The sequence below is a fragment of the Equus caballus genome, chromosome 11 (genome assembly GCF_041296265.1).
Source record: "Equus caballus isolate H_3958 breed thoroughbred chromosome 11, TB-T2T, whole genome shotgun sequence".
NCBI lineage: Eukaryota > Metazoa > Chordata > Mammalia > Perissodactyla > Equidae > Equus > Equus caballus.
The window spans coordinates 4,389,435-4,415,835 of NC_091694.1; the positions used below are offsets into that span (position 1 = coordinate 4,389,435).

The 26,401-nt window shown below is 63.7% G+C and overlaps 2 protein-coding genes and 1 long non-coding RNA gene across 54 annotated transcripts; 2 read left to right on the forward strand and 1 right to left on the reverse strand.

Annotated features, from left to right (window-relative positions):
• Positions 1-550: 550 nt before the first annotated feature.
• Positions 551-9,290, reverse strand: TMC8 (transmembrane channel like 8). Of its 2 annotated transcripts, none has more exons than XM_023651931.2 (16): positions 8,891-9,290; positions 8,000-8,294; positions 7,650-7,798; positions 7,143-7,292; positions 6,767-6,849; positions 6,120-6,256; positions 5,653-5,800; positions 5,129-5,299; positions 4,688-4,827; positions 3,459-3,582; positions 3,034-3,131; positions 2,651-2,834; positions 2,357-2,487; positions 2,108-2,266; positions 1,636-1,714; positions 551-1,069 (listed from the first exon to the last, which is right to left on the reverse strand). In XM_023651931.2, exons 2-16 carry the CDS (start codon positions 8,158-8,160, stop codon positions 884-886), a joined length of 2,100 nt encoding a protein of 699 aa, XP_023507699.1. In that variant the 5' UTR covers positions 8,161-8,294; positions 8,891-9,290; the 3' UTR covers positions 551-883. The 2 variants fall into 2 exon arrangements, with proteins under 2 accessions (XP_023507699.1, XP_023507700.2); XM_023651932.2 differs by having other exon boundaries at positions 8,510-9,259.
• Positions 1,416-5,838, forward strand: LOC138916091 (uncharacterized). Of its 2 annotated transcripts, none has more exons than XR_011422786.1 (3): positions 1,416-1,737; positions 5,087-5,218; positions 5,714-5,838. It is a non-coding gene; the product is annotated as an uncharacterized lncRNA (long non-coding RNA). The 2 variants fall into 2 exon arrangements; XR_011422785.1 differs by having other exon boundaries at positions 1,464-1,737; positions 5,060-5,218.
• TMC6 (transmembrane channel like 6) lies at positions 9,002-26,401 on the forward strand. Of its 50 annotated transcripts, none has more exons than XR_011422780.1 (23): positions 9,063-9,110; positions 11,035-11,118; positions 11,633-11,742; positions 12,970-13,108; positions 13,264-13,412; positions 13,581-13,676; positions 13,995-14,153; positions 15,756-15,861; positions 16,012-16,108; positions 16,367-16,624; positions 16,975-17,165; positions 18,018-18,162; positions 19,208-19,363; positions 19,734-19,885; positions 19,982-20,063; positions 20,291-20,388; positions 21,132-21,227; positions 21,505-21,580; positions 22,401-22,499; positions 22,663-22,839; positions 22,940-23,018; positions 25,220-25,287; positions 26,086-26,401. XR_011422780.1 is itself a non-coding variant. In XM_070225913.1 (23 exons), exons 4-23 carry the CDS (start codon positions 13,053-13,055, stop codon positions 26,150-26,152), a joined length of 2,442 nt encoding a protein of 813 aa, XP_070082014.1. In that variant the 5' UTR covers positions 9,234-9,894; positions 9,984-10,307; positions 11,035-11,118; positions 12,970-13,052; the 3' UTR covers positions 26,153-26,401. The 50 variants fall into 50 exon arrangements, 39 of the variants coding, with proteins under 39 accessions (XP_070082018.1, XP_023507691.1, XP_070082002.1 ...); XM_070225913.1 differs by lacking the exons at positions 9,063-9,110; positions 11,633-11,742 and adding exons at positions 9,234-9,894; positions 9,984-10,307 and having other exon boundaries at positions 22,366-22,499; XM_070225917.1 differs by lacking the exon at positions 11,633-11,742 and having other exon boundaries at positions 9,002-9,110; positions 11,035-11,069; positions 22,366-22,499.

Here is a 26,401-nt window from a genome sequence, read left to right on the forward strand (position 1 = left end):
CTGAGCCAACTACTGCCAATCCTCCTCTTTTTGCTGAGGAAGACTGGCCCTGAGCTAACATCCGTGCCCATCTTCCTCTACTTTATATGTGGGACGCCTTCCACAGCATGGCTTTTGCCAAGCGGTGCCACGTCTGCACCCGGGATCCAAATCGGCGAACCCCAGGGCCACCAAAGCGGAACGTGCGCACTTAACCGTTGAGCCACCGGGCTGGCCCCTCACTTTCTCTCTCTTCACTATGGAATGGTCGACACCTGCAGGTCCCCAGGGTGAGGGACAGGAACAGCCTCCAAGCCCCATGCTGGGGCCGTGTGGCTCTGGAAGGCTGAGTCCAGGCCCAGCTCTGCCCCTAGTTGACTCACATTACTCAGCCTCTGTGGGTCTGGACTGCGTGACCCGTGAAGACCGACTAACAGGAGATTGTGTGTGGGGAGGACAACACCGGCTTACTCTAACTGTGGCTGGGTCTTCCCTTCACATGGGGGAGGGCTCCAAACTTTGACAACGGTGCTCCCCACTCCAAACAATTTCTGAGCACTCCCAATGCATGTATATCTATAAATTGCATTTATGGGTTACTACACTAATATATTATTTACATTATAAAACATTCAACAAAAATAGACTCTTTAAAGAACAGATAAAAATATAAATACAAGTTCCCATATTTTCTTCCTGCTGCCCACTTTGGCGTGCCCTGCTGGAGGGCCCACTGAGAGGGGCAGTGGTCACCAGGGGGCAGGAGAGTGGGGTAAGGGGGACCCTGGGGCAGGAGGCGGGTGGCTGCAGGACTGGCCCTGAGGAGGCTCTGGGTGGAGGCGGGGGTGTCAGTGCTAGCGGGATTGACAGGCGGGAACCGGGGCACCGCGTAGCCCAGCGGGACTCATGAGGGACGTCCCGGCCTGAGGGGTGTAGGGCCAGGGGAGCCCGGGCACGGGAATCCGGGGCAGAAGGATCGGGGGCGCGAAGCTCGGGAGTGCGGGAACTGGGGTCCCAGAGAGTCGCCGGGGTTGGGATCCGGGAGCAGCCGCGACAGGTCCTCCACCAGGTGCCACTTCTCCTGGACTTGCTGCAGGGGGAGCCAGCGGCCGGTTACGAGGGGCGCCTCCGGCCACGTGGGGGCGGTGGAGGCCGCAACTGGCCTGGCGCGGGCAGCTCAGCGGTCAGCCGGCCCCGGCCCCGCCCCTCCGGCCCTGCCCCACCACAGACCACGCCCCCAAGCCAGAGACCACGCCCCGTCACTGTTCCGGGTCCGGTCTGACGCCCGGCTCTGGTCCTGCCTAGGGTTAGAGACCACGCCCCCTCCAGAGTCCCGCCCCCAGCCAGAAGCCACGCCCCATTACATCCCGTCCGCATCTCCAGAAGGCCCCATCACGGTCCCGCCCCGGCCCGGTCCGAGACCACGCCTCCACCAAGGTCCCGCCCCCGCCCTCAGCCCAAGGCCACACTCCTAATAAACCCCTGTCTCCAAGCCTCGGGCTATATCCCTAACGTCTGACTCCCGACCTGAGTGAGGCCACGCTTGAGAAGCATGTTCCCTCCTTCCGCCTTCCCCGTTTTTACTGCCAGCCTCAGGCCACACTCCCGGACAGTCTCGCCCGCAGTTGGGAGTCACCCAGCCTGGCGGACACTCACCCACATCAGCTGCTTCCGGAGCCTCTGGATGGCCCTCGCATTGGCGTGGGACTGGGAGACACACACGGTCAGGACAAGGCTTTGGACAGATGGGGATTCAAGGTCAGTCGCCCCTCCCCACTTGCGCCCTCCCCACTCGAGTCTCTTAGAAATGCTTCCTGGGGTCTTCTCTCTGCCTGCCTTCGCAGACACCACTTTCTCTCTCCTCTCCTTCCCTCCCCGGGTCGCTGAGCCCCTCTCCTCGAAATGTCAATAAGTATAACTCAACAGCTGCACTGGGCTTCCAGCGCGTCTGCACCAGGCAGTGTGCCTCCCCTGTGGTCATTTAAGGTGCCTGCTTTACAGGTGAGGCCCCGTGGGGGCTGCCCAGGGGCACAGGAGGAACTGCCAGGCCCATGCTGGAGTGCGCATGGGAGGGAGAACCCCCCTACCAGCTGCCCCCTCCCTTCGCCCCTGTTGTCCTGAGAGGCACCTGAGCAGGATGAGGAGGGGGAAGCTGAAGGCATGGGAGCCGAGGTAGTGGAGGGCACGCTGGCCGAGGGGTGGGAGCCGGAGGGCCACCAGCTGCGGGACCACCTGCCAGGGGGCTGAGTAATTGGTGAAGAGGCCGCAGTCCCAGGAGGAGTGGACGCTGAGGAGAGATGGCCAGAGGGTGGGCGGGGTCAGGGCCCTGGGTGAGGAGCTGCTTGCTCGCCAGCCTCCCGCCCCTCTGCTCCCTCACCTGCTGACCACATAGCCCAGGGGCACAGTGGCCAGGAGCAGGCCCAGGATGAGCACCAGCTGGAAGAAGAAGGTGGAGCTGGAGGCGCGGAATCGCCGAAGGGATGCCGTGGAGTTCCGCAGGAGGGTGTACTGGGAGCAAACAACAACAAGGGGGGGGTGAGCCCCGTTTGCAGATGCCAGGAGTCTGAGGCCCCCGGAGGTGACGGGGGTGGGGGGGGGCGGTGTGAGGCAGGATGTAAGCCCCGCTCTGCTGACAGGTGCACCCCCTGCTCCCTCCCAACCCATGAGCTACCTTCTTGATGTAGAAGGTGAGGAAGATGAAAGCACTGTTGAGCAGTGGCAGCAGAGGGCAGTAGAAGAGGCCCATCCAGGTGACCGTCTGCCCCGCCACAATGTCCAGCACGTTCTTGGGCACCAGGAACTCCTCCCGGCCCAGCCAGGCCCAGAACGGGCCCGAGAATCGCTCCACCAACAGCCTGGGAGAGGGGAGTGTCCAGGTACCCACCACCCGGGAGAAGTGTGTGGACCACGCCAGTCACGGTCACGGACCATCACACACTCACTTGCCGGACGCACACATGTGTAGAACTGCTCACCCTTGGCTGTGACCACTGGCCATCCCCTGACATGCCCAGGCCACCCCCATTCTCCCTGTGGTGTCCCCACATGGCTCACCTCCTAGGTAGGGTGACAAGGAAGGCAAAGGCCACCGTGAGGAGAAAGTTGAAGATGCTCAGCTTGTACAGCTCCTCCCCCACCGAGTTCTCCCAGCACTGGGGCAGAGGAGGGACCTGTCACCACCCACCGTCCCCAGCTGCCCCTCACCTGCCCGTTGTGGGGTCTCTGTGGTACAGGAGCCTTGCCTGCAGTCTGACATGATTGCTAAGTTAAAACCTGTGCCTCGAGGATAACATTTGGGTAGGGAAACTGCCACCCTGCACGGCATCTCGTGTGATGTGAGTGGCGCCTCCTGGAGGTGTGCTGCTGGCTGGGCAGCTCTGCCCACAGGCTCTCAGCAAGGACAGACCCAGAGAGGGACAAGGAGATCAAAGAGCTGGGGCTTTGTGGAGAGGAACAGGAGGGACAGCCCTGATGGTCACCTGGTAGTCGCAGGCGTCGTAGCCGTAGGACTTGCAGCTGGTCTTGTTTCTGCCGATGCACAGCACGGTCTGGCCCAGCGAGAAGGAGAACATTCCCAGGCTGGCCAGCTTCAGCACCACGCACCTGGGGGGTGGGGACTGTGTCAGGGGGCAGAGTCCAGGGACACGGGCACACTCTACCCAGGATCCAGGTGTGCTGATATCTGCCTGAGAGCATGTCTCTCCTGGGCCCAGGCCCCTCCAAATCCAGAGTGCACCCTCCTTCCAGCCTGCTTCATCTGTGGCAATGTTTCCCAAAGTGTGTTCCCTAGAATTCCAGTCTCCAGATGATTCATGGGAAAAGTGTTCTCTTTTAAAGTCAGTTTGGGAAACACTGCACAGTTCAGCCGGCCTCAGCCCACACCTGGCCTGTTGACTCACAGGCATATACGGGCCTTCAGTTTCCTAATTGCAGGTGACGTCTCTTTCTTCCACCACCTGTTCATACCCTAGTCCACTCACGCTGCCTCCTGAATCACACATCGTGCACACGTACTCCTGGTTAATGCATAACCGGGTTGTGCAGGCAGGACGGCCTAACCCGGAGCCATCGCGTGCACATTATATCCAAGCGTGGACTTTGAGTGCTGCCGCGTGGCAGGAGTCCGGCGGGGAACGGCGGTTCTTGTGTTGAGGGAGGCTGGGACAGGGGTGGTAGCGGCTTATTTTTTATCTCTCATCCTTTTGAGCACTTTAAGTTTTTTACCATGTGCTTGTGCTATTAACTATTCAAAAAACAGGTTCAAACCAAGCACGGTCAACCTTGGAGGAAGGCTGCAGGGGCTCCAGACAGCTCCTGCTCCAGGGAAGCAGAAGGAAAGCAGACAGAGCCGAAGGCGGGGTCGGCAGATGGAGAGAGAAGCTGGTGCAGCTCAGTGGGGGGCTCAAAGAGGGGCTGGGGGGTCCAAGGGGGGACCTTAGTCCTGAGGGGGGAGGCAGAGCCGAGCACGGGGCAGAGGAGAGCTCGCCTTTGAACCTGCACCCAGGAGGCATGAGGAGATTGACCTTGGCCAAGGCACTTTGTCCCTGCAAACCTCAGTTTCCTCATCGGTCCGATGGGGATGAGGATGGTGCTGACTTCACAGCTCACATGAGGGTTGTCAGATAAGGGGTGTAAACCCTCAGGCCCTCCCTGCCTTCCTCTCCCTCCAGACGATGTCCCACCTCTCAGTCTCAAGGGGCACACTCACCACATAAGGGTGAGGTTGACCTCAGTGTTGGGAGAGTAGTTTTCCAGCTGGACCAGGAAAACAAACAGCAGGGGACCCAGAAAGTTGACCAGGGCAATGACCCCAGGGGGCAGGTACTGGAGTAGCACAAACAGGGACTCCTGTGGGGAAAAGCAAGGAAGGAGGTGCCGATGCTGGAGGGGCCCCACCAGCTCCCCGATCCCCTACGAGCCCCTCAAGTGTAACTCTGGGACAGGCCCAGCATCCAGAAGCCCACGGGCTATTCCCAGTGGCAGCATGGCTGTCAGGGGCATGTCCACAGGGAGAGCCGGTCTGATCTGGCCGTGACAAATTGCTTTAACCTCTCTGAGCCTCAGTTTCCTCATCTCCAAGGTGGGACCACCCCATCTCCTCCTACAGTTCTGGCCAGGATTAAGTGAATGTATGTCAGTCGCCTGGTACCTCCTTGTTGTCCTGCGAATACTTGGTGGCCCAGAAGATGGCACTGATGGCCCCGACCACCAGGAGCCCGATGAAGATGTTGACCCGCAGGTAGGTGAGCAGGTGGCAGACCCTCTGGGCCCGGGTCTGTTGCTGCTCCAGCAGGAAGCGATGCCCCTCCTCCAGCTCCACCTGTCACGGGGCGGGCCAGAGGCGGTTTAGAGCTGGCCCCCATGGGTCAAGGGGGGCCGCCAGACAGACCCAGGCCCAGGTCAGGGGCGGGGGGAGACAGGCTGCCAGGATCTAGGCAAGGTTGTGGTGACACTGGGGCGGGCAGGGACAAGCTGAGGGTGGCAGTAGGTTTTATCTAGATTCCCCCTCGCTCCCTTGCACTGTGCAGGTGAGCGCTCACAACCAAACACCAGCACAGCCCCTGCCTCCAGCTATAACACCCTGTGCACGTGTGACATATACATGGTCACAAATGCTCTCACACTCATTCACACTCACACACACCTCACACTCATGCATGCCCTCGCACGCACCTTGAACTCATTGCTGATCTCGTGCTTCTTGATGGTGGACGCTTCCTCTCCCTGGATGCAGAAGTCCCAGGAGGAGAAGACCTTGGCACTGAGAGGTGACCTGTACTCCTGGCCCAGGAACAGCTTCTGTGGCAGCCCTTTCACCATCCTGGAGGGGCGGGAGGCCAGGGCCCGTGAGGGAGGTGCATCTCCCGTCCTGGCTGGGCTCCGGGTCTGGGTGGGAAGCCCCTGGCAGCCCCAGGAGCAGGCTTTGGCCTCGGCCTGGGTGGGGGGTGGGCATCCAGGGGCGGTGGTGCCTGACCCTGAAGTCTGCAGCTGGGGACACAGAGTTTGGTCCCTGGAACCACTGATGAGTCTTACTGAACAGGGGCCAGGGCCTTCCTGATGACCTGGGGGTGCCATGCCAAGGGAGGGTGATCAGGGAAGACCCCCTGGGAGGAGGCAGAGGCGTGGGGCCCCCCCCTCACCGCTGGAGAGTCCCACAGAAGCAGAGGAGCAGGGAGGCCAGCGGGCTCAGGAGGTAGGCCAGGCGGATGCTGTATGCTGAGCTGCTCTCAGGCCCCGCCCGGTACGTGCCATAAAAGAGATAGGTGTTGTTGAAGGCCTGGGGATGTGGATGATGACACCTGAGCGAGAGTCTGTGCCAGGCTGTGTGCTAAATGCTTTCCCTGTATTAATTCATTAACTCTTACAATGACCCCATCAGGTAGGGAGTAAGAGTATCCCCATTTCACAGAGGTTCAGAGGGGTTAGGCAACTTGCCCAAGGCCACACAGCTTTGAGGAAGAGCCAGGACTGGAATACTGGAGCCTGCAGGGTAACTACTCATGGCTTCCAGGGATGAAGGTGGGGTGGTGCGTGTCCCAGAGGCCTGGACACTTCTCCCCTCTCATCCCCTGCACCCCCACCCCAGCTGGGCTCTGAGGGCAGTGGGCCTGGGCTGTGCACAGTGGCCTCAGCCTCTCTCTGACCCCATCACTGGCATGGCCATTGTAAGACCGTCCACCTGGACGCCAAAATGTCTTTGGAGGCGTAGGGATCCTCTTGGACTAGGGTCCCCTGAGACCAATTCTCTGGGTTCCCCAGCCCCCTGGTCCTTAGGAGACCCACTCACCCTGCCAGTTAAAACATTCCAAAGTTGATTGTGAAACCTGGGAACACCAGTCTGGGGCTGGTGGCCACTGGAGCACTGGAGGGCTGTCGAGGAGGGAGAGGGGGCCAATACAGAAGGGTCCCCAAGGCATAGGCGAGGCTCTGCCCCTACCCGCTCCAGAGTCCCCAGCCGCCGGGAGGCCTGAGCAGAGCCCTGGGGATGTCAGGAGGTGTGCCATGCAAAAGGCGCAGGCAGGGAGAGTCCCAGGGCGGGACCCAAGCAGGAGGATGCCCAGGGTCAGGACACAGAGGGTCAGGCAACACTCGGAGCCCTGGACCCGCCCCCAGGGTGCAGGTGGGCTCCCGGGCACTACTCCCTCCGTGGGCCAAGCACTCACTGAAGTTAAGGGGGGGGCCTGGGTCAGGGGGGCGCAGCCAGACCAGGGGCAGCAGGACGAAGCCACCGGTCAGAAGCAGAGTCAGCAGGTTGAGCAGCAGCAGGAAGCGAAGGAAGGTGAAGTAGGACTGGATTCCGGTGCCAAAGAGGCCTATTGGGAGAACAGCAGGTGGGTCAGGGAGGCACCGAGCCAGGGACCCCGCTAGGAATCCGAGGGCTGTGGGATGTGAAGGCTACGCGCTGTGGGTGACCAGTCTCACTGGGACCTCGGTTTAGTTGCCGCGGTGGGAGGCCTCAGCAGCAGTACCTCTGACGGCCACCAGGGGGTGCTGCCACCCGCCAAGATTGGGCCGTGGGTCCAGGGGCAGAGGCGGATGTGTGAGGATGGGGGGTTGGGTGGTGCGGACCGAGACCGACAATGGCAAGCGGGATGATGCCCTCCTCCCGTTTCTTAACTGGACACTGAGACTGCAGCGAGGGGAGGTGGGGGTTGGGGTGCAGGTCCTACCCCCGATCTCGTAGAGAGCCCCCTCCCAGAGCCCAAAGCCCCGGGCCAGCCTCTGCGCCGCCTCCCTCAGGCGTCCTCCCGCCGTCCGCCGCCGGCGCCGCCACCGCTGCCAGCACGAGGTCTTCACCCCCTCGGGCTCCCGCAGCTGCCTGGGGTGGGGTGGGGATGGAGGCGCCCCTGTGTCACCCACCGTGCCCCCTCGGCCAGGCCGAGCTGCGCCATGGGCCGAGGGAGTCTTCCCACTGCGGGTGATTTCCACGCCCCCACCCAACAGGTGCCTCTTCGCGGTGCCTCCCCCACCCCCACCGCTCCGCTCGGCCTCGGCCGTGTCCTGGGCCCCGGGCACCCACCGGATGAAGCGCTTGTCCACCATGGCGTAGGGCAGCGCCCGCACGGGCTCCCGCGAGGAGCAGAGCCGCTCCATCTCCTGCTCCCACAGCTCCTCGCCCACCGGCTCGGGTTCTGGCTCCCCGGAGACCCGCTCCGAACATACCGACAGCTGGGGCAGCATCTCTGGAGGCGGGCAGGGGGTGGTGTTGCAGGCGCCGGGCTGGGACCCCCGCTTCCCAGGAGAGATGTGGGGCGCCTGTTGGGCGAGCCTCAAGTTCTTGGCTCTGGCAAGCCCAGACTTGAAGGCAAAGAATCCTGTTGGAGGAGATTTGGGCTCAGTCCCCATCCACCTCTAAAGCAACACAGGGCCAGGGGCCTCAGTTTCCCCATTTGTCAAATGGAGAGAAAGGTCCAAAGGGCACGGAAGGATGGGACTGTCACAGACAAAGCCAAGGCCAGGGGTGGCCCCAGATAAGCGCGGGGGTTTTGGGGGGAGGTCCGGGGCAAGGCCTGCTTCAGGACACTCTCACCTGCTACCTGTGGCCGCAGGCCTTTCCCGTCACCCTTTGGCCGGAGACAATTCCGGCTCTCTCCACGTGCTGATCTCCCTTTGGGGAGACGTCCCTGCACCAAAACTGGGCATCCTGCAGCACCCCGGATCCGGACGTGCTGGGACCTCCTTCTGTCTTCTGTGTTGTGGTCCAGCCCCCAGGACTGGGTCTGCCTTGGTCCCCCATGGACCCCAGGTGAGGAGGCGTGGCCACAGCCCCAGCCGTGGGAAAGGGACGAAAGGACCCCTCTGCAGCGGCTCTCCCTCCCTCCCACCACGGCCCCCAGCAGTCCCTCGGCCGCAATTCTCTCTCCCACCCCCTCACGATCCGCCTCCTCCCCCCACCCTGCACCCATCTCACCTGGGGACAAGAGATCAAGGCCCCTTAGAAGCCCCCTCCTCGGACCGGCTCCCGCGCCGCCAGGCGGGGCAGTGAGGGAGCCGAGGGGAGGGGTCACATGACAGGAACCCCAGCTCCCCCCGCCGTCTCCTCCCCGCCACCCCTTTGCCCCCCTCCGGCAGTTTCCTCATCGCTCCACTGAGGCCGGCACTTCCTGGGCGCGCGGGGCGCAGGCGGGCAGGTGAGAGGCGCGCTCGGACTCCTGGCGGCGGAGCCTGGGACGCGCTGCGCGGGGGTCGCGCGCTGCCTCCTCGCGTGGGGCGGGGGCGACCGCGCCGGCGTCGGGCCGGCTCCTTCGGCTGCCGCCTTCCCGGCCCCCGGGGCCGCGCTGTGGCCGTTCCGACCGAGCCGGCGCTGCTCCTGCGCGCTCGCCCTGGCCCGCTCCCCTCCCCTCCGGCCTGGGGGGGCGGCAGCCTGACGCGGGCAGGGCTGGGGGCGCAGGGGTCCGGCTCCTAATCGGCCAGTCGCCCCGGCTTGGCAGGACGGGCGCGATAGTGGTTGGCTTCATCACATCGGGCTGAGTTATTTCTCAACTTCCCGCCTCTGCCGTTGGCGCCGAGGCCAAGGCGCCGGGCTAGCACCCGGCCTTTAGTGCTCACTCAGAAATCCACTCCATTCATGACTTGCTCAGGCCAAGGTCATCTTGGCCATTTTTCTCTCCTGGGATCCCCTGGGCACCCCGTGCTCCTGCCCTTCCTCCTTGCTCCCTCTCCACCAACTTTAGGGCCGGCTCATTTCATAGCTGAGCTCCGATGGCTTGTCTGCTTCCCCGCCTGGCTCCCCAGTTGGTTTCCAAGCCTCTCCTCTATGCCAGGCCCCTTGCTGGGCGCGGGTGCTGGGCACACAGTGGGCTCAGAGAGTGGGAAGGCAGAGAGCAGTCAGTAGGAAGTGGCAAGTGCTCCAACAGGATTCAAGCCGGGAGGGCTCCCCAGAGGAGGAGACCTTCCAGTTGGGCCTGGGGTCATGTGAGTGCAACTCAGCTGGGGCATGGGTGTGTGTGGGGGGCAGTGGGCGGAGGGGCCTGGGCTGAGCAGGCCTGGGTCTCCACCCCCAGGTGCCCGTGCCAGGATCCAGCCTGAGCTAACCCCCTTGGGAAGCACGCTGGCAGCCGCACAGGCCCCACCCTGGCCCACCTCTGGCCAGCCCAGGCCCTGGACCTCTTCCCTGGAGCCGCGTTAGGTCTCTTCATTCGGGCATCCTGGCTTTGCCCACCCGTTCTGCCCTCTAGGGGCCCTCTCCTTCCTTTCCCCCTGCCTGCCTCTCCAGGCCTCTCCCGCCCAGGAGTGTCCCCCACCGCCGTCCACATCCCAGCCCTTTTCTCAAATCCGCGCAGCCTCTCCTGTAGCCTCTTGGTCGGAGTTCTCGGTGGAGCTCCCAGGTAGGCAAGACTCAGGCCCTGGCGGGTGACACGAGGCTGATGAACCCCTCAGCCCCCATGTCCTCAGCTGTGAACTAGGACACAGCGCCTGCCTCCCTGGCTTGTGGGGAATACCAGAGAAAACAGCACTGGGGACGGTCACAAAGTGTCAGTCCTCCCGGAGCCTGCCCCCTCCTCCCCACCCAGCACACAGGAAGCGCCCTGCACTCTGGTCAGGAACAGCAGAAGCCACGCCCACGTCGGAGGGGGAGACACCCCCGGCCTGCAGCCGGCTCGGGAGTTTGTCACAGGAGGCTGTGCGGGAGGAAGGGGTTACCCAATGGGCCTCACAAGGCGCCTATCAGTGGGGCTTTGCAGCATTGTGTTATTTGGATAATTGCCCCGGGAAGAGGGCGAGTCTGGAATTACTATCCCCATTTGAAACCTGGGGAAACTAAGTCCTACAGGAATTGGGAACTTCAAGCAGAGGTTGGGATCCACCCAGACGCTTGGCCGCCTGTACCCTGCTCCAGCCTCAGGGTGGGGTGCGAGGAGGGGTCGGAAGTTGGTTGGGACAGGGCGCAGCCGCCCGGGCCGAGCCGGGTCACGTGACTCCGGAGGCCCGCCGCCACGTGGGCCGGGCCGGGCGGTGCAGCTCCCTCTGGTCCCGCCAGGCCTGTGACGGTCAGAGGTCGCCCCCTGGGCCCTCGATCACTCCGTCCCCCTCACCCCGCCGTCCCTCCCCCAGGTGGTGGAGCCCAGACCGTGTTTGCTGGCGGACAGGTGAGCCGCTCGTGGACGCGCAGGGCCGCTCCTCTCCGGCACCTTCCAGGTACGCGGCCTGGATCGGTGCTGCGTCCGGGCGGAGGCAGACCCCGGGCTTGGGGGCGGCGCCCTGGTCCTCCCAACCCCAGCTCTTCCCCTGCGGCCGGGCGGCTCCACCCCCTCCGAATTCCTTGGGGTCTGGGGCCACTGGGCAGTGAGTTCCCTCCCAGCTTCTCCCGGATCTCCCGGGGTTTGACTCTCCCCAGAGGGGCGGGGGCGGGGTAACGCAGCCCCCAGGCCACACCATCCGCTGGGGGCACCAGGGAGAGGCCGGTGGTGTGTGCCCGGAACCGGGATGGGGAAAGGTAGGGGGTGGGGGAGGCCGGTCGCCCAGGCCGGTACAACTGGCTGGAAGTGGGGGAGTGGGAGCCTGACAGGGCAGGGGTCAGGGGCTCCTGGAGTTGCGGCTGCCCCTGGGCTGCAGGTCGTCCTGGGCAGCAGCGGCTCCTGGAGGCATCGCTGCCGGCTGGAGTGGGGTTCCTGGAAATGGGCCCCACCCTGTCCCTCCCCACCTGGCTCAGGGCTCAGGAATGGTGCTCCCCGGAAACTCCTACGGACCTGCCCGAACCTGGGGTAGGGTGCCCGGGCGCTTGGTACAAGCCGGGCGGAAGTCCTTGGTGCCAGTGCCCAGGTGAACTCCCATCCCCGGGGAAGGCAGCCTGGGCCCCAGGCCAAAGCCTCTGAGCCCGGCTCACCTCGTCCTGCTCCCATCCCCACACCCACTCCCTGCCTGGTGGAGAAGGGGTGGGTGGGGAGGCCTGTGGGTCCCAGCATGGGAGGGTGTGTCTATGCAGGAAGGGGTTCCTGCTCCAGCGACTGGATTAGGGGGCACGCTGTCAGCCCCACCTCCAGCTGCTTTCCCATTGCAGGCCAAGTGGGGGCCCTCTGACCCATCTCTCCCCACGCTGTGCTCCGGCTGGAGGGAGGGGGAAGGGGCTGGGATTGTATGGGGCCTGGACTCAGGGGCTGGACCTCCTGCACGAGCCTAAGTGAGGGGTCCGTCTGGGCGCAGCCCTAGTGGCACCTGCTCTGTCTGCACACCTGAGCTTTGCTGGAGGAAGCCCCCTTGGGCTGAGCCAGTGGCTGAGTTCCTGGGAGTGAGGGTGGGGAGGAGGGCACAGGGCAGGGGAGAGCTGGGCCGCAGCCTGCGGGACTCCGCTGCTGGTTGGCACTTGTTACCTCCGCCCCACTCCCGCGGGGTGAAGAGCCCAGACAAGGCCGCCCTGGTTCCAGTTGTCCCGGGTGACGGCAGAGCCTTCTGCCTGGACAAAGGCAGCTTGTTTAATGCCCGGCCCCCTCCCCCCAGCCAGCTGGCCTGGCCCGCCCTTGGGGTGATGGAATGGAGGGGAGCTGTTCTCCTGAGAACCGTCGCCCTTGCAGCCCCCCGCATGACCTGGAGTGATCGCTGTGTGTGTGTGTGTGAGGGGGGCTGCTGGGGGGGGACACAGTGGCCTGGGGCTGGGGGCGGGTGAGGGCTAGCTGTCTGCAGGGCAGGATTTCCTGTGAGAGGAAATGCTGTGGGTTTCGGGGTGGGCAGGGAGATGTCAGAGCTGCCCTGACCGTTCTCACCGGGAGGGTGGCGGCCCTGGGGGACACACCCCCTTCCCATTTCCCAGGGACTGGTGCCATTGAGGAAACCGATGGGGAACTGCCCAGACCCCACTCCCTTCCTTCCTCTCTCCCTCCGCCCATTCTAGCATGAGGTTTATTTGAGGCCACCCATGTGACCATGTGTTGGCGACGGATGGGGGCAGGGTGGGGGCTCAGCTAGCTTCCCACGGCCCCCAGGGAGCAGGCAGTTGGTGGGGTGGGCAGGCGCTGGAGGCCAGCCTGGGTGCCACGCTCCATCTCTCCTCAGATGGGCTTCTGGAGGCTTCGGAGGCTGTGCCCGGGCTCTGAGCGGCCCTAGGTCTGCAGGCTGGCTGGGCGTGGGCCGCAGACATGGCCCAGCCGCCAGCCTTTGTCTTCAACGTCCCGGAGACCCCAGAGGACCAGGGGTAAGTGCTGGGGGGCTGGGGGGCTGTGGGGCTGGGATGTGTCACTTGCAGGCAGAGGCCGTTTGGACCACTGCCGGATAGAAGGGGCAGGCTACTGGGGAGAGGGCTGGGTCAGCCCCAGCCTGAATTCCCACCCCCCGTTCTCACCCCGGCAGCCAGGACCCCAGCCCCTATGATGAGAGCGAAGTGCACGACTCCTTCCACCAGCTCATTCAGGAGCAGAGCCTGCGGGCGGCTGAGGAGGGTCTGGAATTACGGGTCCTCCCCCAGAGGGAGCCGGGGCCCGAAACCCTGGGGGCCTCAGGTGAGCCTGCCTGGCCGCCCTGTGTGGTGCCGAGGGGTGCGGGCCTCCCCCACCTCTTGGGATGGCCGTCCCAGCAGTCTGTAGGCCGGGGTGGGGGGTGGGGAGGTGGGGAAGATTGCTGACCAGCAGGCTCTCCAGAACTTCTGGACATGTCTTTCTGCTTTGTAGGCAGTGGCCACCAGGCCCTCCTGGGGCCCGAGGGTGTCCCTGACTACAGCACGGCCACGCTCCGCATCTTGGCCAGCATGCCCAGTCGCACCATTGGTGAGTGAGACCCCAGCCCCTGGGCTGGGCCGGGGTTCCAGGCAGGGGTCTGTGTGCCTCAGAGCCAGGCCCTTTCGGCTCCCGCCCCACCCGTCTGCTGCCAGGAGGCCCGGCGCAGCCCCCTGCAGCCTCGCTGGGTTCTAAAAATGACTCCAGAGTCGTCACAGGGATAAAAATAGGCTCTTGGGAACCCAGTGGCATCTGAGGTCCCTTATAAAGAGACTTTACGGGCTCCTGGGGAGGGGGCTGCCTCTGCATCCACATGAGGGATGGGGAGGGGAGGCCCAGCCCTGCCCACCCTTACCGCCACGTCCACAGGCCGCAGCCGAGGCGCCATCCTCTCCCAGTACTACAACCGCACGGTGAGGCTGCGGCGCAGGGGCAGCCGGCCCCCTCTGGGGGGTGTGGGGCGCTCCGCCCGGCCCAGCCTCCGCCTCTACGACCTGGAGCTGGACCCCACGGCCTTCCAGGAGGAGGGTGAGTGAGTGAGGGGGGTCAGAGCCTCGGTGGGGAGGGGGTCAGGCTGGTTGGGGTGAGGGACCAGGAACACCGACCCAGGCTCCCCTCGCCCAGCAGGCTGCCTGAAGGCCCCCAACTGTGAGGTCCCTTTGCAGGGGTGGGGTCCCTGCCACTGGGGCAGAGAAGTGGGGCCTTTCAGACTGCGCAGGGTCTGGCCCACGACAGCAGGCCCACACGCTCCACAGCCTCTGTCGAGCGCTTGCAGTGTTGCAGATGCTGGTCTCGTCTTTGGGATGTGATGGTGGTAAGCAGGCCCCATCCAGCTCTCATGCAGCTTATGGTCTGCCCAGTGAAACAGATGGGAACCAAATAAACGGATAAGCGAGTGATTAAAGCTCAGATGCAGGCAATTGAGGAAAGGCACACAGCAGGAGAGCATCGTGGAACCATCTAGACTAGAAGGATTCAGGGAGGCTTCCTGGAGGATGTGACACTGGGGCAGAGAGGGCATGTGCAAAGGCACTGAGGTCAGAGGCCCTGGCCTGTCTGAGCCACGTGGAGGCCAGTGCACCAGGGCTGGGGAACGAGGGAGACTGGTCATCTCGGGGCTCGGTCTCACAGCTAGTCTTCCCCCAGGTGATCTCTGGTGTTCAGGTTCCCAGAAGCTCCGGCACTTTCTTGGGGCCCCACCTGTTTCCTCCCTCAGTTTACCTCAGGCCCCCAAATAGGGGGTGATGGAGCAGTGTGGGTGGCACAAGCTCTGGGGTCAGAATGAATACCGGTTGCACTGTGCAAACAGGGCCAGGTGTCGGCATTCTGAGTGTCATCTCCTTTTTTTCCCAAAGATTGGCCTGGAGCTAACATGTGTTGCCAATCTTCTCTCTTTTTTTTCTTCTCTCCAAAGCCCCCCAGTACACAGTTGTGTATTCTAGTTGTGGGTCCTTCTAGTTCTGTCATGTGGGATGCCGCCTCAGCGTGGCTTGGTGAGCGGTGCCAGGTCTGTGCCCAGGATCTGAACCAGCAAGCCCTGGGCCACGGAAGCAGAGTGTACGACCGTAACCACTCGGCCACGGGGCTGGCCCCTGAGTGTCATTTCTTATCTGTAAAGTTGGGGTTGGAAAATGTAGAAGCCCCTCTCAGGGCAGTTGTGAAGATGAGAGGAGGTGGGGAGGGGGCGTCCCCGGGCCCCAGGGGAGGTGGAGCGGGACGGCGGTGGGGTTGGGACTCTCCTGCTGCTGAGCGGGGCTGGGGAGGCTCAGGTGCCCTGGGGGTCAGGATGATGCCAGTGCGGACCAGGAGGAGAGTTCGGGTCGAGGGAGGGGGCTTTGGGCTGGGCCTTGGAGGACACTGGGAGCTCGACAGAGGGGAGAGGGCACTCCGGGCTCTGGGGCAGACGTGGCAGAGCGAGGACGTCCAGCGCTGGTGTGAGACAGGCGGGCAGGGTGGCGTCTGGCATCTATGGTCCAGGCAGAGCGGAGCCATCGGGCCTGCAGGGCGGGCAGAGGCCTGTGTGGGGTGGGCAGCAGGGGCAGAGGCCCATCCAGGGTCATGGCCACAGGGGCGGGAGTGGGGAGGGACGCTTTGGGGAACTGACAGGACTCCCTCGTTCTCCTCCTGCAGAGAAGCGGACTCTCCTGGTGAAGGAGCTTCAGGGCCTGACAGTGACCCAGCGGGACCACATGCTCCGCGGGATGCCCTTGAGTCTGGCTGAGAAACGCTCCCTGCGGTCAGTGCCTGTGGCCTTGGGCGGCCCCCAGACCCACTTCCTTGGCTGGGCTGGGTGGTGGGCGAGAAGGGCCCGAGCCTGTGGCAGGTATTCCCCGGCGGGGTGCTGGGCCATCCCCAGACCAGGCCCTGATGCCGCCTCTGCCCCCAGGGAGGAGAGCTGGACCCAGAGCGGGAAGCAGAGGGGCCCGCAGGGCCGTCGAGGGCTCCTGCCCTGCTGTAGCCGGCTCCGATATGCCTGTGGCCTGGTAGGAGCCCCCTGGGCCGGCTTCCAGGCCTCCGTCCGGGGTGGGCCGGGGCAGCGGGCGGGCAGGGGCAGCCACTCTCCTTTCTTCCACTGTCCCGCTGTGGGGTCTCCCAGCCATCAGCCTAGCTCCAGTGCCGTGGATGACCCCTGCCCTCCGCTGCCCCCTGCACCTCCAAGCTGGGCGCCCGGGCTCTTTGCGCAGAGCTGGCCGGCTCCCCTTGGGGCCTCGCCTGCAGGACCTTTTGCCCTGTCCCCACAGGCCTTGCACAGCCTGGGGCTGGCGCTGCTCTCAGCGCTGCAGGCCCTGACGCCGTGGCGCTACGCCCTGAAGCAGATCGGGGGCCAGTTCGGCTCTAGCGTGCTGTCCTACTTCCTCTTCCTCAAGACCCTGCTGGCCTTCAACGCCCTCCTGCTGCTGCCGCTGCTGGCCTTCATCGTGGGCGTGCAGGCCGCCTTCCCGCCAGCCCCCGCGGGCTCTGTCCCCACCTTCACGGGCCTGGAGCTCCTCACTGGTGGGGTGAGGGCTGGCAGGGGCAGGGGCAGGGGCTTTGGGCTGGTGGGTACACGCCCTGGTCACAGCTTCCCCCAGGGACCCCCCGCCTCCCCGAGTGCTGTGACTCCAGGTGTCCAGCCAGCTCTCCTCAGTCCTCTTGTCCTGATTTCAGTGGGGTCTGGGAAGCCCCAGGATGGCCTTGGTCCTTTGTCCACTTCTGCATTCTCGCTGCCCCTGCCCTCGCCCTTCTCCTGCTCTGCCTTTCTCCTTGCCCTGCCCTCGTGGGTGTGCTGCCTCTGCCTCGTGAAGCCTGAGGGTGGTCAGGTGTGGGGAGCGGGGAGAGTCCCTGCCTCAGCCGGGCCTCCTCCCTGCAGGGCCGCTTCTCCCACTCCGTCATGTACTACGGCTACTACAGTAATACCACGCTGAACCAGCTGTGTGGCCCCCCACTGGATGGCAGCCAGTGCACCCCTGAGGCGGGGGGCCTGCCCTACAACATGCCCCTGGCTTACCTCTTCACCATGGGCATGTCCTTCTTTATCACCTGCATCACCCTGGTGTACAGGTAAAGGCCCTTTACCATATGCCCCTGGCTCTGAGCACCACTGATCCATCCATCCATCCTTTCATCTGGCTACCCATTCATCTATCAGTCCCTCCATCCATCCATCCATCCATCCATCCATCCATCCATCCATATCCAACCATCCATCCATTAACCCATTCATCCAACTACCCATTCATCCATCAGTCTATCCATCCTTCCATTCACCCATCCACCCAAGGATATTTCCTCCCTTCCTTCCATCTACCTACACGTTAATCTATCCACCCATCCACCCCACAAACATTTGCTGTGCTTGGCTCAGAGCAGGAAGGTAAATGAGCATATTCCCTGTCCTTGAGGAGCTTGCTATCTAGGGGAGAAGAGAGACCAATGAGGAGGCCAGGAAAATCCAGGAGTTATGGAGCATTGCAGGAGTCAGGCTGGCTTCTCAGGGGAAGTGGCACTTGCCCCAGAGGGGGAGATTAAATAAAAGTGGGCAGGGAAGGAACAGAGGAAGGTGTTTTGGTTATCAGAAGAGGCAGTGCAAAGGCCCTGAGGTGAGCCAGTATCTTCTCCACCCAAGTCTGGGTAGGAGGCAGCCAACTATGTCAGTGGGGCGTGGAGCCTGACCCCTCTTCCAGCCACTCATAGCTGGTGGGCACTGTATTGGACAGGGCTGATCAGGAGTGGCCGGCGGTCCACACCAGGAGGCGGGCTGGAGGCGGGCAGGGGCCGTGGTGGGAGGCCCATCCAGTGCTGGGAGGGCTCCTCCGTGTGGATGGTGGGCTTTGGCTGCAGGGAGTGTCCCGTCTGTCTTCTCCCCGGCCTCTGCGCCCCTCATCACCCGCTGCCTGGCTCTGCTCCTCCCAGCATGTCCCGCTCTTTTGGGGAGAGCTACCGGGTGGGCAGCACCTCGGGGGTCCACGCCATCACCGTTTTCTGCTCCTGGGACTACAAGGTGACTCAGAAATGGCCCTCGCGTCTGCAGCAGGACAACATCCGAACCCAGCTGAAGGTGAGCTGCGTGGGGACCTGTGGCCCTGCCACCCGCCCCGTGTCCCTGGGACACCAGCCCCAGGCTGCACACTTCCCGCAGGTGGGGCCACCTCTCGCCTGCAAGCGAGTGTAAGCGCCCACGGCCCTGGACCCCGTGGGAGCCCACGGGAACGGAAGCCTCCGCTCACAGCGGGTTTGGGTGGGTGTGCGTGCTCTGGGCGGGCTTTGATGTCGGCCTGTCCTCCATCCTGTGGGGACTCAGGTGTCTGTCCACCCTTACCCCAGGCTGGAGGACCAGGGGCCGACGCTGTGGTGGGAGAGGGTTAGCTTTGCTCTCAGGGCCTCTCCGGGAGTCCCTGTGTCCTCTGGTGCCCAGCAGGCAGAGGGCGGTGGGGCTGCTGCTGGCACGCGCTCCTGGCTCCCCACAGTAGCTACAAGTGAGGAGACTGAGGCACAGCAGTTCAGTCTTTTGCCCAAGGCCACAGGGCTCGAGGGTTGCTGACCTGGGCCATTTGGAAAGTTCTCTGTGTTTCTGGGGTTTCATGCTGCAGGATTTGCGTTGGGGAGCTCATGGCTTTGACCTGGCTAATGGGCCTTCATTGCCCTCAGGAAGCTCCCCGGGTTGACGGGGAGGCGAGGTGCTCTTTGCACCTTGAGGCTCCTGGTCAGTTGGGGGGTACCCACCTGCACTGCAGGCAGGATGGCTCAGGAGGCAGGGCTGGTGGGGGAGGGAGGAGGAGGCGGGTGGGAGAGGTGGGGGCAGGCCTTGGGAGGCAACAGGAGCCCGGGTGGGAGCAGGTGGACACAGCAGGGGGCCGGTGGGCATCAGGGGCAGGGCGCAGCCTTGACGCCACGTTTTGTGTTCTCTCTGTGCTTGGAGACAGGGCCTTAGTGGAGGGAGGGACGGGTGGGGGAGTTGGGGGTGAGCGGGTGGCGACCCCTCGGTCCCTCCAAGCCTGCCTGGGTGTGCACTCCGTGTCCCTGTGTGCGTCGTGCGTGTGTCTGCACTTCTCTCTGTGTGTGTCTACGCCGTGGACTGAGTGATGGGCTCGCTGTCGCCGCAGGAGCTGCTGGCTGAGTGGCAGCTGCAGCAGGGCCCACGGAGCGTGTGGGGGCGCCTGCGGCAGGTGGCTATCCTGGGGTTCGTGTGGCTGCTGTGCCTGGGGACCACGCTGGGCTGCACTTTGGCCGTCTACGCCTTCTCTGAGCTCATGATCAAGGTGCGGGGAGGGAGTGGGCAGCCCCTGGGGGCTCTGGCTGGGACTGGGAGCCCGCCCAGGGCCCTGTGTGACCCGTGGGATGTCCTGCCTGTCCCCTCCATCTGTCTCGCGTTCTCCCCTCCTCGCCTTTTATTTTCTCGTTTTCTTTGGGTTTCTCTTTTCTTTTTCCGACACCTGTGCCCCTTCTTCCTGTGTGGTTTGAACACGAGGCCCGGGGTGGAGGGTATCTTGGGGGAGGGAGGTGCTGCCCGCCAGTTCCCACCCCCTCCTTCCGCCCTGTGCACCCCGCCCCGGGGGGAGCCCATCAGTGGACCTGGCCCCGTTGATGGGGCGTCTGTGGTGACCACTGCCCCTCGCCCTGCCCTCGTAGAACCCAGTGTCTGCTGAGCGGGAGTGGGAGCTGCTGGCCCTGCCCCTGGTGGTCTGCCTCCTCAACCTGGGGGCCCCCTACCTGTACCGTGGCCTGGCCGCCCTGGAGCGGCACGACTCCCCCATACTGGAGGTATACGTGGCCATCTGCAGGTGTGTGACCCGGTGGGGCAGGTGGGCCTTCCTGGGCCAAGGCCTCTGTCTCCCAGGTGCCCCTCCCTCGGCCTCCACACCTCTCGTCCTCCGCAGGAACCTCATCCTAAAGATGGTCATCCTAGGGATTCTTTGCTACCATTGGCTGGGCCGCAGGGTGGGCGCCCTGAAGGGCCAGGTGAGGGTGGGCCCGGGCGGTGCGGGGGGAGGCGTCTGGGCCCCTCAGGAGGGGCTGCCCTGGTCCCAGGGGCAGGGGTGGAGGAAGCAGCCCCTCGCAGCAGCCCTGCACGCCAGCCCTCACCTGGCTTTATCTGGGCTGGTGGAGAAGCAGATTGGAGGCCCCCAGGTGGGCTGGGGGGAGCAGGGGGGTGGGGGCAGCGGGGACTAAGGCCCCGTCTGTCTCAGTGCTGGGAGAACTTCGTGGGCCAGGAGCTGTACCGGCTCATGGTGATGGACTTCGTCTTCACGCTGCTGGACACGCTTTTCGGGGAGCTGGTGTGGAGGTGAGGCCCCCCCTCCCCCCACCCCTCCGTGAGCATGGGTCCCTGCCCTCGTCACCTGGGCTCCCATCCTCGGAAGGGCTCAGAGCATCCTCACCTGCATGCTGGGAGGGGTCACCTGGGAGGTCCTCAGGCCCCTGAAGTGCAGGACCTGACCTCCCAGATGGGGGTCAGAAATCTCCACCCACAGTGGGCTGGGGCTCTTTTGCAAAAGATGGTTAAACTGAGAAAAACACCTGCGAGACAGGATGTAGCCTATTTTTAGGTCGGAAAGGAAAACAGCTTTCAAAATGATGTGTATAGCCGTAGTCTTGGTCTTGTGCAGAGAAAAGAGGGTCGGAATGGAGAGGTAGAAAGTGGGGGGACATTTTCAAAACGCCACGGCAGCAGCTGTGGGGGCCAGCGCTGTGGGGGTTTTTATCTCCTTCTTTTTGTGTTTTGTTCGAGAACATGTAAATTTATGATAATAAAAAAATAAGATTTTCAAAAAGCAGTGAAACGTTTGATGCCGACTGTGTCTACACCTGGCTGTGTCTGTAGGTGCTCAGAACAAGGACCCAGATGAAGTCTAGAACCCCCCAGGGTGGGGACCCCGGGCTGCTGTCCCCCCAGCCTTGCTGAGGGGCGGGCAGGGACGCCAGCTCCTCGTGCCGGTGCCCCGGCTGGGTGCCTGTCTTCCGGGGGCACTGGGGTTGGTCTTGGGGGGGGGCCCTCCTGTGTGACCGTCAGGGCTTCCTCTGCCCCAGGTTCATCTCTGAGAAGCAGCGTAAGAAGCGGGGGAAGCCAGAGTTCGACATTGCCCGCAATGTTCTAGAACTGATTTACGGGCAGACGCTGACCTGGTGAGCGTCTTCCACTTGCCTCACGCTTTCCCCGGCCCGGCGAGGGCTGAGCCCCTTTCCCCCTCGGCCCTTGGCAAGGCCCAACCCTGGGATCCTGGAGTGGCCCGGGCCCTGAGTGCTCGCCTCCCAGGAGACTCGGTCTGCGCCCGCCACTCTGCCTGTGCCCTCCCCAGGGTCCTGAACCCAGCCTGGCCCAGAGGCCTTTTAGCCGTGGGAGCAGCCCAGGGGTCGTGACTCCACCCTCTGGACTGCAGCCCCTCCTCTCGCCCCTCCCCAGGCTGGGGGTCCTCTTCTCGCCCCTCCTCCCTGCCATGCAGATCATGAAGCTGCTGGTCCTCTTCTATGTCAAGAAGGTAAAGGTGGCGCTGGGACCCCCGGGGGTGTCGGGGCCTTGCGAGCGAGCGCGTGCAGCCAGGGGGCTGTTGGGCTGGCAGACATGAGCTGGGACTTGGGACCTCTCCCCTGACCCAAGTGGTACAGGCCTGGCAGCCCGGGGCCACCCACTGGGGTCAGTCCCACATCCCCAGGGGACCAGCTGACCCCCTTCCCCTGGCATCACTGTCCTTGAGGTGATGCCCAGCCTGTCTGGGGCCGTGGTCGTTAGCGGGTGCCCGTGTGTGCTGGGCTGGGGCTGAGGGCTGGGAGGCTGGGAGGCGCGCTGAGCCTCAGGTCCTCCTGGCCGTGGGAAGGACCCTGGCCCTCGGTCCTCGGGTGGGGGCGAGGGGGAGCGAGCTCCGTGGTTAAGAGTCGGGTTCCCCTCCTCGCTGGCCCTCTGTTTCCTCATCTGTGCAATGGGGACAGTGCTCCTGGGGACAGGCTCAGGCGATGTTTATAAAGCACGGGGTGTGGTGTCTGGCCCGGCAGAGACCTCAGTCACTGGAGGTGGCTGTCAGTGCCGCCCGACCCACAGGATCCTGGAGGTTGGCCTTCGGGCTCTTTCCAGCCGGTGCTCAGGGTCCCAGAGTGTCCATCTCTCTGCGGGGCTGCCGTGGCTGTGGCGGGGGTGGGGGCGAGCCTTGCTGTGTCCTGGGGGTCTTGGCTTGGCCACCTGGACGCACGGCCCCCTCCCATCCCCCCGGGAGGCCCCGAGGGCCTGGGTGGCAGCAGGGCGGTGGCAGAGCGCAGCCTTTGTCCTCAGACGAGCCTGATGGCCAACTGCCGGGCGCCCCGCAGGCCCTGGCTGGCTTCCCACATGAGCACCGTCTTCGTGTCGCTGCTCTGCTTCCCCTCCTTCCTGGGCGCTGCCGTCTTCCTCTGCTACGCCATCTGGCAGTGAGTGGTGCCCGCCTTTGGGGCGCGGGGGCTGGAGTCGCCCCAGGACTTGGGGAGGTGCTGTGTGGAGGAGCCTGGGGGCTGTGGTTGGGGGCCGTGGCTCGGGGTGATGTGGAGGTCACCTTTGTCCGGGCTGAGGGTTCAAGCTGCCCTCCTCCCCCAGAGTGAGGCCCTCGAGCATCTGCGGCCCCTTCCGGACCCTGGACACCATGTATGAGGCGGGCAAGGTGTGGGTGCGCCACCTGGAGAAGGCGGGCCCCAGGGTCTCCTGGCTGCCCTGGATCCACCGGTACCTGGTGGAGAACACCTTCCCCATCTACCTGGTGTCGGCTCTGCTGCTGTGAGTGGGGGACGGGGGGCGTCAGAGGACCGGCCCGGCGCACGCCCCTCCCCGCCCCTGGCTGCCGCGGGGTCGAGCCTGACCGCCGTCTTGTCCGCAGGGCTGTGATCTACCTCAACATCCAGGTGGTGAAGGGCCAGCGCAAGGTCATCTGCCTCCTCAAGGAGCAGATCAGCAACGTGAGTCCCCCTCCCACCTCCACCCTAGCCCCCCCGCCGCACCCCCCATGGACCTGGGCTGTTGAAAGCGTTCGTTTGCCAAACCCGTCGTCTTGATCGCTGTGAGTAGTTTGTATTAAGCGGAGATGCAGACACAAGGCAGCTGGGGGTCCCGTCTGCAAAGCCCCAGCGGGGACGAGGGCTCCGGCGGATCTGACTGCGACCACAGTTGAGAACAGGCGTTTTAGGGTGTGCGGCCCTGCGTGGGCGCAGACAGTCTCTGTGGGGGTCTTTGAGAAGCTGGAAATGGCTGCTGGATGTCCTGGGGGACCCGTGTTGGTGCATGGACCCTGTTCAGTGCCCTCATTTTGCAAACAAGCGGAATCGGGTTGAAAGCGGCTGGGACTGAAGCGTGTCTGTCAAGCACGTGGCGGTCTGTGGGGACCGAGCCGGGGTGATGGGGGCCTGCAGGCCCAGGGTGCTCCTGCCACCCCGGCTGCTGAGCCCAGCCTGAGAGGAGCCCGGCCTGGCCCCAGACTGTCCCTCCTTCGGGACTCGGTTACTGGGCCTCCCATCACGTTGAAAACCAGATCCTGCCCTGTCGAGCCTGGCTCACCTGGCCTGGCGTTTGCCCCTTCACCCGGTCGCGTGCTGCCCGGGGCTGGGCTGGCTGCGCAGGGGGACCTGCCACCGCAGTGCGTGGTGGGCTCTGAGCACGCCCCTGGGGCCTGCCATCATTCTCCCACCGCCATTTTCTTCTTGTTTTTTCTGGTTTCCTTTTCCTCCTGCGTTCTTCACTTGTGCACTTAATGCTTGAGCCCACTTTGGGGCCGGTGGGTGCCTGTGTCCCCAGGCGTTCACTGCAGGGCTGGGCGGCAGCTCCTCTGCGGCACTGTGCTGATGCTGTGTTACAAAGGACTCGGGGCTCGGGCGCGGGGTGTGGGCAGGCGGGCCCTGCTGCTGGCCACCTGGGGCAGGGCCGCTCCCGCTTTTACGGGGTTATCGATAACGCGGTGCAGCTGACCCAGCTGCCCTGGCTCACACGGTGCGTCTTGCAGAGCTCACAGCGGCCGGAGCTCAGGGCCGGGCGTTCTGGCAGAGCTGGCGGCCTGGCCACAGCTGGTGGAGGTGGCTTTCTGCCAGCGGCCCTACTGGGTGGGCTGGGGTCTGGGGCACCGGGAATGCATCCTGACGAGACTGCTCTTTTCTCTTTGCGAGGACTCCCTGCAGGGAGGCTGATCTGGCGGGGGGCGGGGGGGGGGGAGGGAGGGGTGCTGGTGGCTGCTGAGATCCGTGCTGCGGAGGGGCCCCAGGGCCCAGGCTCAAAGCGTGGTGTGCTTTCGCATTCAGTTGTCGAAAGAGCCCTGAGTTGGCCAGTCCTGGCTCCAGACGTCAGCGTCCTAATCACAGAACTGAACGTGCCACGTTACGTGGCACAAGGGGATAAGGGTTGCAGATGGCATTTTTGCTCATCAGCTGACCTTGAGACCGGGTGGTGATCTTGGACTGTCCAGGTGGGCACAGTGTAATCACAAGGTCCTTAAAAGTGGAAGAGAGAGGTGGGAGAGTCAGCGTCAGAGAAAGATGTGAGAAAGCCCCAACCGGCCACTGCAGGCTTTGCAGATGGGAGATGGCCCTGAGCCACAGGATGAGGGTGAACTCCAGAGCGCGAAAAGGCAGGAAAGATTCTCCAGAAGGAACCAGCCATGCTGACACCTTGATTTTAGCCACGAGACCCATTTTGGACTTTAGACCTCCAGATCTGAAAGGTGATGAATTTGTGTTGTTTTAAGCTGCTAAGTTTGTGGTACTTGGTTAGAGCAACAATAGAAAACCCCGTGACAGACATTCTGATCCTCCTTTTATAGGTGGTGACTCTGAGGTCAGAGAGGAGGTAATTTGCCCAAGGCAGAATTAGTGAGTGGCAGGGCCAGTTGTAAATCGAGTCAGGCTGGCTCTGTGGTCCACGCTGTGCAGCTCCTCACATTTCCCTTTTTACCTTGGCCGCTAGGATGCTTCGATCTCTCTCGTGCTCTCTCTCTCTATGCCCCCTCCTTGGCTCTTGGTTTTTCCTCATCCTTATTTTGGTGCCTCTTTCCCCCTTCTTTAAACTTTTTGTGCTTGTGATGTTGAATACTCCTTGTGAGCTCCCTCAAGGGCAGTCTGGAACAGATGGACGGACAACTTCGGTTCTCTCACCTTTTGCGTTCTGGCCTTTTTAGGAAGGGGAAGACAAAATCTTCTTAATCAACAAGCTTCACTCTGTCTACGAGGGGAAGGAGAGGAGCAGGTGAGGGGCCTTGGAGGGGTCGGGGCCACTCTGCGCAGGAGTGTGGAGGGGAGAGGGACCAGGCACTGGACAGGGAGGGACATGGTGTGGAGCTGGGGGGTGGGGAGGGAAGTGGCTGCAGGCTCCCTGGGTGGCCCTCCCGGAGTCCCTGGGAGCCTCTCGCGACCCCCTGCCCGCTCGCCCCCACTTTCCTCCTCAGGTGTGTGGGGCTTTTGGGGGAGGAGGCAACCTGTTCAGTTTGGTGAGAGGAACAGGGCAATGAGAGCCTGTGGGTGGGGAGGTCGAGCGGGGCCCTCATGCCCTTCCCTCCTCTTCTCTCTGCCTCTCCCCTTTCTTTACAAGTCGGGGGTGCCTGCCACAAAGGTGGGGGGAACACCCCCAAATGCTGTGTCTCGGCCTTGGGTGGCCACGGGTGGGGCCGGGGTTGCTGCTGCGGCCCCACGTCTCACCCTTCATTTGTTACCTGTGGTTCAGCCCAGGGAAAGGGAGATGAGTTCAGACAGCTTCCTGCTGCCTGGACAGACAGACACACGGGAATACACAGCCCCCCCAACACTCCCCCCGGCCAGGTGGGCAGGCTGAGGTCTGCAGAGACCCCGGGGCTCCTCCGCAGGCAGGAGCCCCCTTAAACAAATGCATCAGAGGGGATCCGAGCCTTTGCCCAGCCCCTCCCACTTCTCTCTAGAGCCTTCTTTACCCTCTGAGGCCGAATGCAGCCCCTGAAGAAGGCTGCTGGGTGTCTGGCCCACCAGGTTGGAGGGACCGCAGCCACCCCTGGCTGACTTCCCTTTGTGGCAGGGTTGGGAGAGCCCAGGAGGCCGAGGTGCCCCCAACATTGCCTGCAGATGAGCGGGACGCCCGGTAGGACAGCGATGTGTCTGGCAGCCCTGTGTCTGCTCACAGCTCGGCCTGCACCCTGTGTCACCCTCCGTCCCCACGGCCCTGCAGGCAGAGATGCTGGCCCGAGACTGCACTGGTCCCTCTGGCTGACCCCGCTTGGACACAGGAGGGTGACAGGACTCTGTGGCCATCTGAGGCTGGGGCTGGAGGGTGGGTGAATGGGACCCTGCCCTGCCCAGACTCTATTTATTCTGATTAAACATGTTTTGCAAAA